General features: G+C 37.1%; 1 protein-coding gene across 4 annotated transcripts in view; it reads left to right on the top strand.

Annotated features, from left to right (window-relative positions):
- The window catches only part of RNGTT (RNA guanylyltransferase and 5'-phosphatase), a 184440-nt gene that overhangs the window by 150710 nt on the left and 19926 nt on the right, over positions 1–13804 (top strand). For 3 of the 4 annotated variants that reach the window (XM_054063260.1, XM_054063263.1, XM_054063262.1), the window contains one exon: positions 2813–2879. The exons of the other annotated variant lie outside the window; for it this stretch is intronic. In XM_054063260.1, the coding sequence (XP_053919235.1) occupies positions 2813–2879 (67 nt within the window). The remainder of the gene's footprint in view (positions 1–2812; positions 2880–13804) is intronic. 4 annotated transcript variants of the gene reach the window in all.

The raw sequence follows: 13804 nt of genomic DNA, 5'->3' as shown, positions 1-13804 counted from the left end.
GCGCAAGATATGTTTGGCCTTGTGGACTGGAAGTGCACGGTGATGGCTCATATTCCGTTTTTCATCCTCCAAAACCTCAAGTGCTTCTCTGCAGAGCTGCTCTCAAAGAGAGCTCAAGAAGGACTCTGGAGTAAAAGAGTTTATAGTAATCATGAGACCTGGAAGCTTTTTAGTTGATCAGGACATTTAGGGGGAGAAAACCTGAGTATTTCAGAGCATTAAATTATGATCCTATTTGGATGCTCATTTCATCCTATTTGATTGCTTATATGGAAAACTGACTGGCTTTGCATATTGGTGATATAATTTTGAGCTTCAGAACTCGAGAGGAATCTTGAAAGTGGAAGAAGCAAGGAATGTGACCTTTTGTTTAAGCGAGGGAGTGTTACAATTAACTTTCCATTCCCTAACATTTTCCTAACATTGTATTGAATTAACATTGCCTTTTTAAAGTGACTTGTGACTACAAATAAGAAATTATAAATGAAAACCTTTTCAACCAAGGCAGTGAAAGATGAATAAATAGTAATAATCTCGTACTTCTGTGTCAGTATCAGTCTTATCAAGGAAGGCAGTTCCTGCAGTATGTTTTCAGGTTTGGGTGCACCTCAGTGATACTAAGTTAAACAGTGTAAACTGCTATGTGGACTTCTCAAAAGATTAATCTTAAGGTTTCCTTAGTTCTTAGTAAAGCTATCCTCAAGACTCTGTTTTTTAATGATCCTCCATTTCTATCTGGTGAAGAAAATAATGTGAAGAAGAATAACCATGTGGGAATAATCACACTCTATGTCTTTTACTTTTTTATGTCCCTTACTAGAAATACCGCTGATGGATGTTTTTATGCAGTTCTTTTTAAGAATGCTTTTCTTTTACTTTAGGTGCCCTGTCTCAAATATGGTGACATACCTTGAATCCTTTTACAGATTCTCTTTTAACCTTTTCCGCTACTTACTTCCCATGTTTCTTTTCATTTAGAAAACCCTTAAATATTTTCTGAGCTTGCTTTACAGTGGTAGGAAAAGATTTTATCAATATGCTGGCTTTTTCAGCTCTGCAGACTTGCATTTAGAGTGAATTTGACTTGCGGTGACTTATTTCTCCTCCTGACTTCCATATGTCAGCACTGCAGAGCCATTGTGGGACAGTACAGGTCTTCCCAACAGAGTCAGGCACACTGATGGGCAAAGAGAGGAAGCCACTTGCCCATCCTGTGGCTGATCTTCTCGGATCCTTAATAATCTTTCCTTCCTTTGGATATGTCTGTCAATACCCAGGAAATCTTTGTATACCACACCTAATTACAGAAGGATTTTTTGAAGATGGTGAACTGTTCGATGCCACTTCTCACTTAACTGCTTTAAATATGTGAATGTCTCAACTTTGGCATTTTGCTAAGTTCCACCTGTTCCAGTTTAAGGTCATATATACACCATACTGTTGTCAGAAGTGGGGAGAAACAGGAATGATACTAAGATGTGTATATTCTGTGAGGTCAAAATTGTTCACTGCCACCTAAGTTTCTGTTTTGTTTATGAAAGCAGGCCTGGCAATGGTGATAAATTAGTTGAAAATTACCCAACAGGTTTACGTGTAGAGAAAAAAAATGTAACTTAGTATGAATTAAAATTATATATATATATGCTCAAAAATACAAGAAAGATGCACCTCAGTGGCAGACTTAAGCAGAATGATGCCTACTTTTGTACTTATTTCTGATTATTTAATTTAATTTATATGTGAAGCCTTATTATTAAAGGGAATGGGATGTGAAATTGAAGGAAAACATAAAATAGCAAACTCTTAATGAAAACTTGGAACTACTGAAGAGTATGATGGGTTTTGAATGTCCCTTTTAATTAAAACAGAAACTCTTTCAAGGGTCATCAAAAAGTTCTCCTTATTATGAGGTGCCAGTACTTCAGTGCAGTGTTTTTGGAGCCTGTGAACTGGAGGGAATGACTGCTGTGCCTTTGCTTAGCAAGAGAAACATTGTGACTGTCCAGTGTGAACAGCCGGGTGCGCTCCTACCCTTTTTGCTGGCCAAGGATGTTCTTGTCTGCCTGTTGATAGCAGTAGCACCCTGACACTCCTCCGGGGTTTAGGGTTTGTGTAGTAAAAACATTGACTTGCACAGTATCTGCAGAAATCAAACGAACTCTTTTCCGGAAGTATCAACAGTTTGAGTTGAGTTATCCCACTGTCCCTCTGGATCTTGGTGGTATACACAGCAACTTTATAAAGAATTAAAAAGAACATCAGGCACAAATTGCATCAGGGACTCTTTTTTTTTTTTTTTTTTTTTTATTTAGGAAGCCATTAGATGATATTGCAGAGATTCTCTATTATTTCGCTGCTTGTAGCGATGTCATTTCTGTATTACTGTGTGTACTTTAATCTGCCATAATCTGTTTTACCTCTTAGGCGTGCTGCTCTGAATGTATGTTTGCTCATCCTTTCTCATGCTGTCCCTTTGTGTATAATGGTCTTTAATAAATAGGAAAGGCACATACTTGCTGTTCTTCCATGTTATTGAGTGATATCCATCACAAAGAAGCCTATGAAATGATTTTGTTGAAGAGCTGCTTGCACCATAAACACAAATTGCCAGTGTGCATCCATCTTTAATGTGTGTCTTTCCTTTTGTGTTGTAGTTCAAATTGAATTGTGTGATCAGATTTGCAAAGGTAGCTCTTGCTGTCATAATGAAGCTTGTTATCCTGCTATAGTTCAGTAACAACTACTGGAGATGCAAAAAAAACCCCTTATGGATATAAAGTGATATCTTAAAAGATTTTTTTCATTTTTTTAGGCTACTCACCCAGAATGTTGGTCTTCTTTATGTTGGAAACTTTGACAGACCTTTTGCACAAATTAAGGTACGATTAATAAGCTGAGGGGGGAGGAGGTGGCTATTTATATTAATTCACTTCTGTATGATTAGAGTCTTGGTTTAGAGTACTTCCAGGTTATCAATAGAGCTTCAGGAAAAATAATGGGAAATAGTAATGTTGTGATGTTTACCTTATCCTGGGTTTGCGTCTAACACATCTGTGTTCTTGTCAGAGAAGATTAGTTTTTCTATCATCTCTTGATTAATTTTGACTGTGGTTTAATTATCAGAAGGAAAATGTTCCTTTTTTTTCTCTTAGGTTACGTTGTCAATGACATTTCAAAACAAAGCCACTTTTGGTACTCCGTAGTTCCTAAGTGATCCTTGGCAGGGAAGACACTGCAGTAAAAAGCACAGACTGTTTTCCTAGGATTATTAGATTTATTATGAAAGACTCATACAATTGCTGGAAAATAATTTGTCTTTTATGACTTATTGTTTCTTTTTCTTCAGTCGAACAATAATGGTTTCACATTTTTAATTGACAGTTGCTAATTAGTTATTGTCATGTCACTTGCAAACAAAAAATGTTTTACAAGAATATATGGACTGATTTTGTCAAGTTTCATTGGGGTTTTCCCTAGGATAAAGAGAGGGAGGCATTAGCATGTCAATCATTACACTGGGATGTGGAAATATGCTGTTTTAGAATGCTGAAATGTTCCCATGTCCCAGGTGATACCTTGTAATTAGTATGTATTCTGTACTGTTGGCAGTGTTGTTCCCTCTGTCGTGTTCACATGTTTTTGCCTCTCAGAATTTTAAAAGCCTGGGTTTTGTTTTACGTCAAAATGAAACTTAATTTCCAAAACTCAGATGTGTTTCTTTACCATCCCTAATTACATTACTACAGAACAGTTTTCCCAAGAGCATCTAGCCAATACGTACTTTTTATAAATTAAAAACAGTACTAACGTCTAAGTTACTTTAAAATAACAAATGCATGTTTTTCATCTTCCTGCTCCTTTTTTCTCCTTTCCCCAGTTCTTACCTGTATATTATTCAGTTTGGCTAATAATCAATTTAATTTTTTCTTGCATGAAACATCTTGTAAGAAGTGTCATCACAAATAAGCCTGTATTATTTTGGTGATAACTCTTCAGAATAGTGCTTGTATAAATGCCTTGTGGAAGTTCTGTCACACTGTTCTTGCCTTCTGAATGAGGCCCCATTCCCACCTTCACCTGCTCCTTCCACTTCTAGTAATAAGGAGCAAAATGGGGAGTTTTTCCCCATGGCTTGGAAGAGTTTCTGAGTTCACTGAGTGGAGCGAGAGAGGTGTATACTGCATTTGCTCTCAGCTGTTTGCAGTTAGCAGTGCTACTCCTCCCGCCACTTGCAGCCAGGGACAGGCCCTTCTACTCACAGGACAGCAACAAAGCAGATGCTGTGCAGGGTCAAACTGCGGGACTGACCATCGTGTCACTGAAAAATGCCTAGGTAAAGAGTACAGGATAAATTCAAGTATGCAGCCAGTTTCATGCAGTTTGCACACAGCACCTTCTCTTCTGGAGGTTGTCTCTGCATCCTGGTGCTTAATAGATTCTATTGGACCTTCCTCTCTGAATGTGCTTAAGGGGTTTTCCACTAAATTTCCAACATACAAAGCTGTACGGTCACTGTGAGTTTATAAGGTATTATTTTATTTCTTCTAAATCTATTGCCAAATAATTCACTTTGGTTCAACCTAGGCCTTATGTTAAGTCAAATGGTGAGCAGTCAATCTGTATTCCTGACTTCATCTTCTCTTCCACATCGCCCCAATCTTGTATCTTCCAAAGTACAAAACCTTAATCTATTTAATTGCTCCCTGGGTCCAACCATTCGGTATCTCCGTTTTTTGTTCTTTGTACCCTTGTGTATTTCTTCTGTTGCTTTTTTTTAAGGTAGGGAATGGCACAATAGTCAAGATATGGGTACGGTAAGGTTTCCTGTTCTGTTTGCTGTTGTTACCTTAGGTATGGTAAAATGCTTGATAAATATTTCTGACTTACATTTACTTTGAGTAGATTACTAATAGACTTCCTGGTAATGTATCACTGGTGTAGTCTTGTCCTAAATGTTATGTTTGTACAGGATAGGTAATGTGGATGATCAAAATAAGTTTCAGGTTCTACCTATGAAAAACAAAGCTTGTTATCCACTGTTACTGTAAATTACATAGACATGTTTGAATAAGATAATTCCACAAGTGATGCTCTCTAAAACATAACTTTTAATTTTGGAGCTATAGGCATTATAGCAAATATTTGCACACTGCTGCTTTGCTTTGTTTCTAATGCTAAAGGTGATCCTGAAATGGTAAGCTAAGTTGTCTCAGAGTCATCTCATCTCTGCTGTGGCTTGTATTATTAGCTGCAGCTGTGAAATGGCATATGGTTAACGCAACCAGTAAACTTTTTTAATTGAGGCTCCTATCTGATTGCTTGGAGATTCTAGAAGGATGTTGGCAGCGTGACAGCAGGAGGAACTGGGTGTAGAGTGATGGGTTGCACCCTCTTAGAGATCTTTGGCACCAAAAATGAGAACTAATAATTCACATTAAGAGTTGATGCTGTGAAAAAATGAGTATGTACTCTGGAGATTTACAATGGTCTTTTGTTACCTGTTGGCACAAGTTTCTTTCATTCTTCCTCCAGCAGTTTTTCAGGTCTTTCATATGTGGTTGCTGATGTTTCCACCTATTAAAAGACCTGTGAAACACACTTGGTCCTGCAATAAGGCAGGGTCTTTGTAACCTTTTAGTTCAGATATGCTTTTGTGCACTGTGTGATGGATTGGTCTCTCATTATATAAATTATCTGCTCATGTTCATTTGCACACATCCCACTTATTAAGGTATTCTATTAAGATATGGCATTTCTTGCCAAACATGTACATTATGGAATGCCCCAAACCACTGCACTCTGTTGGTAAAGATTTATTATTCAAAGTGAGCCGTTATTATGCAGCAGTACTTCCAATGCATTTTAGTGCACTTTAAGTTTGACAAATAGGAATGTTACCAGACCTTTGAAATATTCATAGCAACATATAAACTGCTGTGTTAGTATTCATATGTTCATGTATCAATTTACGTACATTTACAAAACTGCAGAGAGTGAAACTCCTTGTCAAAGTATCCTTTCCCAAAAGCAAACAAGTCTGGTTGTCCAGAACTGTGCAGGAAGATAATTGCACCAGTGTCTTTGATGATGAAGACTGTAGGTGGCAAGTCTTGGAAGAGATTTCGAAGTACTAATGTCTCTTCTAGGATGATTTTTCTATGTCTTTCTTTCTCATATGCAATAACTCATTAATATTTATATATATATTAATATTTATAATGTTTCTGAGACAGATGAACTGGTAAGATTAACTGAAATTACCTGATCTTCTGCCTCCTGACTTGTTTTTAGTGGTATCAGTGGTAGTGCTTCATAGATGTTTGATCTTTGTACTTCATTATACAAAAGGAATGTGAAGCCTTCACTCCTCAACCTTTTGAGTCCTGTATCTGGTAGCAGCTAGATTAGAAGAAACAGAAGAAGGCATGTTTTCCTGGCTAGAGGGATCTCCCTGGAATTTTTCTTTTCCGATAATGTGCCAGTTCATAGATATTACAGGATCTTGCATGTTGCTACTTAGAATAGGGTTCATGATACAGAACATTCAAGTTATTGCATAATTCTTGGGAGTGCTTTTGTCCTAGAGCAATATTTAGTGAGTTCCAGTAAGTTCAATGGCTCATAAAAATGATAGCTATTTTGGTTAGCTAGTGAGAGTACTAAATGTATTAATGATTTGAAAGTCAAATTTGCTGCAGCAATGAATTCTCATTTTATTTTCAGGGTAATGTTCTTTAAGGTTATATTGAAGGAATAGATTTCATATAGAGTAATTCTTCTTCTAATTTTTATTTTTAAATGAAATTGTTCTAATTTATTGTTTAATTCTAGCATCTATTCAAAGATGGTGTAGAACAGTTTCACTATAAGTGTTTACTTTTTGTATCTTCTCATTTGAGTAGCTACCTTATAGGAATAGTAGTTACTGTCATATACTTCTGCATTTATTCAAGAACTTTGGAGCAATTCAGCGATTTGCAGCTTTCTTTGGAGATTAAATGGTTGTATTTGTTAAATATCTCTTGCAAACTGGATGAAATGAAGAAAATTTATCTTAAGTGACAATCTTGATTAGCAAGATAAAGTACTGACAGCCGGAACTAACTGGCAAACTTTCTTAAATCTAGATAGAGTAAATATTGTGTGTGTTCTTTTACTAACAATGAAGCTATTAAAGCAAAAAAATTATAATAGACATTTTGTGTTTATTAGAAGTAACTCATTTCATTGTCCCAGCACATATGATAGTTACCTGATAGAAGGGCATGTATGGTATTTTAACCTGTTTACAGAACAAGAAGTGTTCAAAACATGTATCACAGAATCACAGAATTGTTTAGGTTGGAAAAGACCTTTAAGATAGAGTCCAACCATAAACCTAGCGCTGCCAAGTGCACCACTAAACCAAGTCCCCAAATGCCACATCTACACAAACCCATATGACTCATTATTTTTAAAATAGAGATTTGATCAATGTCGAATGGAATGAAAACTTAGCTACACGATATCCAGTAATTATAACTATAAAGAAAATTATATTGCTTAATCAATTTATTAAGATTGAAAATTTTTGCGGTTCAGTTCCTAGATGCTTCTGGGATTAGGGGAAATTGTTCAGTACTCTGAGTTCTCCATTATTAATCAGTAATGAAGCTTCTGGCAGTCTTTACTATTGAGCTAATGACTAGTTTCATTTTGGGCTCTTAACACATTAAATTACCATTTAAATAAAGATTAATTACTGCTATTTTATTTTTAGTATTTTAAGAGTAGTTATTAAAAAGTTTCATAATAAATACTACTCTGTTCAGAATAGAATCGTTCAATATAAAAGGATATGAGCACAGAAGAGAGTATTTAGGAAACAGTGATGTGTTCTTAGTATTTTCTTTCTATGGTAGAAGCTCAGTGGAAAGATTCTGAAAGTTCTAAGGTAACTTCTGGGGAATTTGGTGCTGTAGTTACCGCAGTCTCGCTGTCAAAGGAATCAAGCTGTCTACTCTGATCTCCAGCTTAGTAGCTATTACCTGTGATTTTATTAAATTTGAGGACAGTGTTGCTGATTGTTGAGACAGCTAAACCTATCGCCTACACTCTGGGACTGCAGTTTTCTTCTAAGCTATTATTTTCCCAACTGCCTTATTTTCCCTTGGCAAATATACTTTTAACTTAAACCATAATAAAGCATAGTGAAATTCTGCCAGAGAAAAGCCTTGCAACAGGTAATCACCCCAGAGTAATTTCTCTGATCACATCACATCAAAACCAGTAGACCCTCCAGATACAAATCCATCCACCTTTACTTTAAGTACCACAGGCAACTTATCAATGCCTCAGAGAACTTGCTGTGATGTACCCAAGAGCTGAAAAATCTCAACACAGCTGCTTTACCTACATGTAGAAGCTGCATTGATGTCTGAGAACCAGGCGAGACCTCCTTCCGGACTCCTACAGTATCAAATAACAGTAGATTATTACTGAAGTGATTGCCCACAATTTACTAGTCTTTTCCTGAAAGGCAAAGACTTGAATTCCTGAGCTTGCTGCCTTCAAGAGCTCATTTCTTAAGCTAGGATAAGCTGCTGATTTCTTGACTGAAGCTAGCATGGTTTTCTTCCCTAAGTGACAATGACTTCTGCCACCAGAGCTGGGTAAGACTACCACTGTCTACTCCCAGAGGACAGATACGGAGCACCTTGTTAGGGTACAGCTCTTCAGACTGCTCCAAATTTAGAAGGAGAATTAGTCCAACTTTCGATGTATGCTCAGTTTCTGTCTTGACAGAGATCCACAACAACAACATGCTTTGTAGAATCTTAGCAAAATACATGTATAAATTTTCCCTCTTTCTCTCTCGACAGCCAGTAAGAATGTTTTAGTGCCCTAATTATTTGATGCTTTGCTTATTAGACTTCCCTGCATATTGATAGAGGTTTTTGCTTGCACTACCGCAGCACAAAAGGATTTCTAATTTATCATGAAATCATAACCTGAGTTTTGTTTCTTTTGCCTATCTCCACGTTTTATTATTTTGTTCTGTTAGTGATATGTATTTGATATGAAATGCCATAGAACAGAACTTAGGACTATCATGTCTTCAGCTTGAATAAAGACAAATACACCCCTAGAATCTCTGGAGTGAGACATTCCTGAGACAAAGGAAATACAGATTTATCTGTAGGTGTTCAATTCTGGTTGCTCAGGTTGAAGACAAATGATTTCAAACTGAAAGAGACACCACTGGGATGAGCAGAGGCCTGTCAAGTTCAAGAAAAATAGTGGTTAGTTAGCTTAGCAAGATAGTGTCAGAGAAGGATTATTTCACATTCATGTTAGCAGAGTCAACACAGGCAGTGAGGGAAAGAAGATTATTTTAAACTAGGAAAATAATGATAGGAGAACAAATGGATTATGCTGGACAGAAATAATTTTATTCTGAAAGTTGAAGAACACATTTTACAGCTGCAGATCTGGATCCTGCTTTCACTAGGAACAAGCACCTTATCAATGTTGAGAGTTATGATTTGATGACTGTGACAGAAGGAGAGAAACTCAGATCATCTGAGTCCCTACGTTTCATTAAACACAGTTACTCTGAATTAAAGCACACAACCAAGGATAAAGCTGTATATACTCTACCTCTTCTGAAGTTCAACCTTTATCTTTAGGATAAAGTACTCAACATTAATAATATATATTTATTCTTATTAACAGCCTCCATACAGAACTAGTGGATGGCGCTAATGTTCTATAGACTTTTATGGGATGTTACAGCAGGATTTTCTCATCTTCTTCCTAGATGTGGAAACTGCACTGGGCATTATTGGAAGCTACATAAGGAAATCCTTCTCTTCTTTTTTCTTATTCTGTTTGTCTTTTGTGGAAACCACCTGTGTTTGTGTGTCCTGCAGAAGTCAACAGATGGAAGCAGTTTTAGCACCAACATTTAAAAAGTGTGGGTGATTGCTAGGTAATATTTTAAAATAAATTTCTCAGTGGAGTGGCAATTTAAGCTTTGTTCCTAATGTTTATTGTTACAAGACAATGACGTACAGTCTTCTCATGGGAAATCATACAATGCTGAGATAATACCTTCTGGTGCTTGATCCTGCCCTCCCTTTTCACTCTTTTCTTTCTCTTGTACTGATTTCACATAAATAACTGAGGCAAATTCAGTATCTTTTTTTTCGTCTTAACAGCGCTCACATGGTTTGAGATACATGAAAAGTTACTTGGCATGGGGTTATGGGCTGTGATTGCCTTTCTCAGGAATGCAGGAAGGTTTTACGTTAAAAATAAAGTTAATTCTCAGCAGCGAGAGGGTTTTCAGGAAGGCAGCCTAGGGCTTGAAGTAAACGTAATGGAACCCGGAGTGGTTACACATCTTGCAATCTTCTGTCCTGAGTTCAAGGTGTCTTTCCTTGTCTTTGTGACCTTAACAATAATCTGAACATACTAAAAAACAAAATTCTGAATTTGGTACAGCAGTACCAGAAACCCTGAGAGGTGAAAAGCTGCCCCACCCACACAGTCTATATCTTGTAAAGAAGATGAGGGAGGTGCTAGAGAGAATTTACCGAACCAACTGCAAGTTAGAAAACTTCGTAAGGTGCCAGCAAGTAATCACCCACTGTTCATTCCTAGGTTACATGTTTGTTAAAGGTACCAAATTTAGCTCGTCTTGAAAATAGGATACTTTTGAAACACTACTTTAAGAATTAATTAGGAAAGAAAAAAGGAAAAGCATATGGCTTAATTCATTATACTTCGATTTCCTTTCATTTATCTACATTTTGAGATTCTTTATTGCAGCTTTTGTCAAAAGCAATTGCTAGTTCTAAAGGGCAGGGCATCCTGACTGCTTGTGTGTTTGTATAGTACCTGGAATATTAGAGCCCTTGGTCCTCCCTGGAAATGTTAGGCACCAATATCATAAATTAATATTAATGTATTTTATGTGTGCATTTATATTGCAGTAAATGCCAGCATACAGTGGGCATATTTACTCTCTATAGACACATTGAGGGGGGGAAAATGCTAAAAAAAATAAAATTCATCTACCATTGGAACTGGTGATGTAAATAGAAAAAGAATAACAACTAGAAAATTTGTATGAGCACTGCAAAAACTGAAGCAGTGATTTTGTATGCATCACAGTTGCTGCCCCTAAGAACAAAATGTTTATGAGCTATAATTTATAAGTGTTCTTTATTCTGATGGATCAGATAGTCCCCCATTTAGGGTTTTTTTTCATGATTATGCCCATGAATTCAGTTAAAAAATTGTTCTTTGTAAAGCATGTGGTGTTCCATAGAAGTCCACAGAATTGGGAAGATTATCTCTCCAGTTTTATGTTGTTGCTGCCAAGAAGATAGAATAACTGGTGCTTGGTCTTGGACCATGATTTTTTTCTTTACTTTTCTTTTCTTTTTTTCTTTTTCTTTTTCTTTTTTTTTTAATTGGGCAACTTTTGTTATTTCAGCTCCTGGTAGATTTTTGGAAAACCAATCCAAGTTTGTTCTTGCTAAGCAGAGGGTAAATTAAGCCTTCTGGAAAGGTTAAAATAATAGCTAATTGATTTTAGATCTTAATTTATTGGGGGTTTTAAGTTTTCTATTTACTTATGTATTAACTATTTGAGAAAAAAAAGTCTTCAAATGCTTTTAATGAGTGTTGTGAAAAATGAACAGATTGCAGTTGTTTTAGCCATCCATTTCCTGGGCTTTGGAATACAAATACATCCTAGTAATAGAAAATCAGTATGGTAATACCTCATTTCTCAAATAGCCTAGAAAAAACAAGTGCTAACAAAGGAACCTGAGTGAAGTTTAAAAGAAGCAAATGCAGGGTCTGTGCGAGGGACAGAGCATGTGGCAGAGCAGGCTGGAGCTTTACTGGTTGTCCTGCAGCTCTGCAGAAAAGTACTGCAGGGTCCCGGTGGCAACAAGCTGAATGCAAGCCAACCATGTATCTGTGTGCTGGCCAGCCATGTGCTGGGTTGTGTTAGCTGAAGCATAGCCAGCAGGTCAAGGAAAGTCACTATTCTCTGTTCCAGCATCTGTGAGACACATCTGGAATAACCTTGCGCGGTTCAGGACTCCCCAGGGCAAGAGAGGTCACCTCTTTGAGTGACTCCTGTGGGGATCACAATAAAGGCTAGAGTATGCGGCCTGTGAGGAGAGGTTAAAGAACTTGAGTTTCTTTGGTTGGAAGAAGAGAAGGCAAGGGGAATGACTAATTGCAGTCTTACATTACCTAAAGTGAGATTGCAGAATAAAGAGAGCCAGAGACTTCTCAGGGATGCATGGGGAAGAAAAGGGAAAATTCCACTTGGATGCAAGGACAACATTTTCACAGTAGGTTTGGTCAGGCGTGGCAGCATGTTTTCTGGAGAGGCTGTAAAATCTCTGTCTGTGAAATACAATTCAAAAAGGCCCTGAGCGACCTGACTCATCCTTGAGGTTAACCCAGCTTTGAGCAGGAGGCTGGCTGGGGCGATGGCTGTATGTCTCTTTTAACCTGAATTTTTCTGGTTCTGTGACTTTCTAGAGTATAAGCAGTCACCACTGTGAAAGATAACTAATTCTTAAGGATATATAAAACCGCAGCATTTATTGTCTGTATTGGCAAATGGTACAGTTGGATGTTTCTGAGCCTCCACTGTTACAGATTGAATAGAGCTTAATTTCAGTCCATAATATTAACATGGACTGTACCAGTCAGTTCTTGCTCCTTATCTTTTTTCCCTAAGGCTGTACCCATAACTGGCATTATACCATTATACAAGGCTTTCAGTACTTCCATTCTTAGTATCTCTTATTTTCTTGTTAAATGGTTACCTTTTTAAGTGGCTGGTTTTCTCATAATATCAAAAGTATGAAAAGATGTGCTTTTTTTCCTATTAAGAGGCATTACCTTCCTAAGATCCTCTGGTCCTCTTTCAAAGAACACACTGCATTCTCTTCACCAAAATGTTTATTTAGAAGAAGAAAGGGATTTTTTTTCCTGCCTTTGAAGTCATTCTGCAGCTATTTTCACGTGTGAGAGAATACGGATTGTTTAATGGAGTGTGTGGTTTATGTTGAGAATAAAGCATCTTTGGCTTAAACTAAAAATCTATGAGCATAACTGGAACTGAGAGAAGCTGGTGTTTTCAGGAATATCTGTAAAATTTAAGAGGTTTATAGATTATTTAGAGCCATATAACTAATTTTAAAAGAAAGATAGTGAATAAGAAAAGAAATTGGAAGTGACAGCAACTGGCTAGATTAGTAGCAAAGCTCAAGAGTAACACGCTGTAAGAAGAGCAGCCAGTGGGTAGCTGTTGGATGTAAACATGCTGAGGAGACTCCATGAATTCATGAAATGGAGTTAACTGTTGCGCATAATGGGTATTAGTAAGGGAAGATGAGTGCCTAACAGCATACAACATGGGACACCTGGGTACTGTAGAAACAAAATCTGCAAATATGCTGGGAAGGCATAGTTGTGCTATGTGATATTGGCACCTTCCCTTCTCCCCTCGTCTTGTCTGCAGCCTCTGTTCCAGCAATGACACTGACCTACAGTAACACTTAGGAAAAGCCTCCAAAATTAGTCCCTGAGACCATTCGTATTTTCTTCTTCAGTTCTTTTGGATGGAGTACTTTTGTTGTAATACATGTGAGATTAAGAAAAACAGCAATTTTTTATCGCATTGAGGTGGTTGATTTGGAGATTCCTGGTTTGTTTCATTTGATAAATAATGAGACTTGAAACCAGCAGTAGCTATGATTATATGTGCCATCAGGCTTTAGCTTTCATT

Source organism: Cuculus canorus, chromosome 3, assembly GCF_017976375.1.
Source record: "Cuculus canorus isolate bCucCan1 chromosome 3, bCucCan1.pri, whole genome shotgun sequence".
NCBI classification, from domain to species: Eukaryota; Metazoa; Chordata; class Aves; order Cuculiformes; family Cuculidae; genus Cuculus; species Cuculus canorus.
This window is presented reverse-complemented; position numbering and strand designations above follow the sequence as displayed.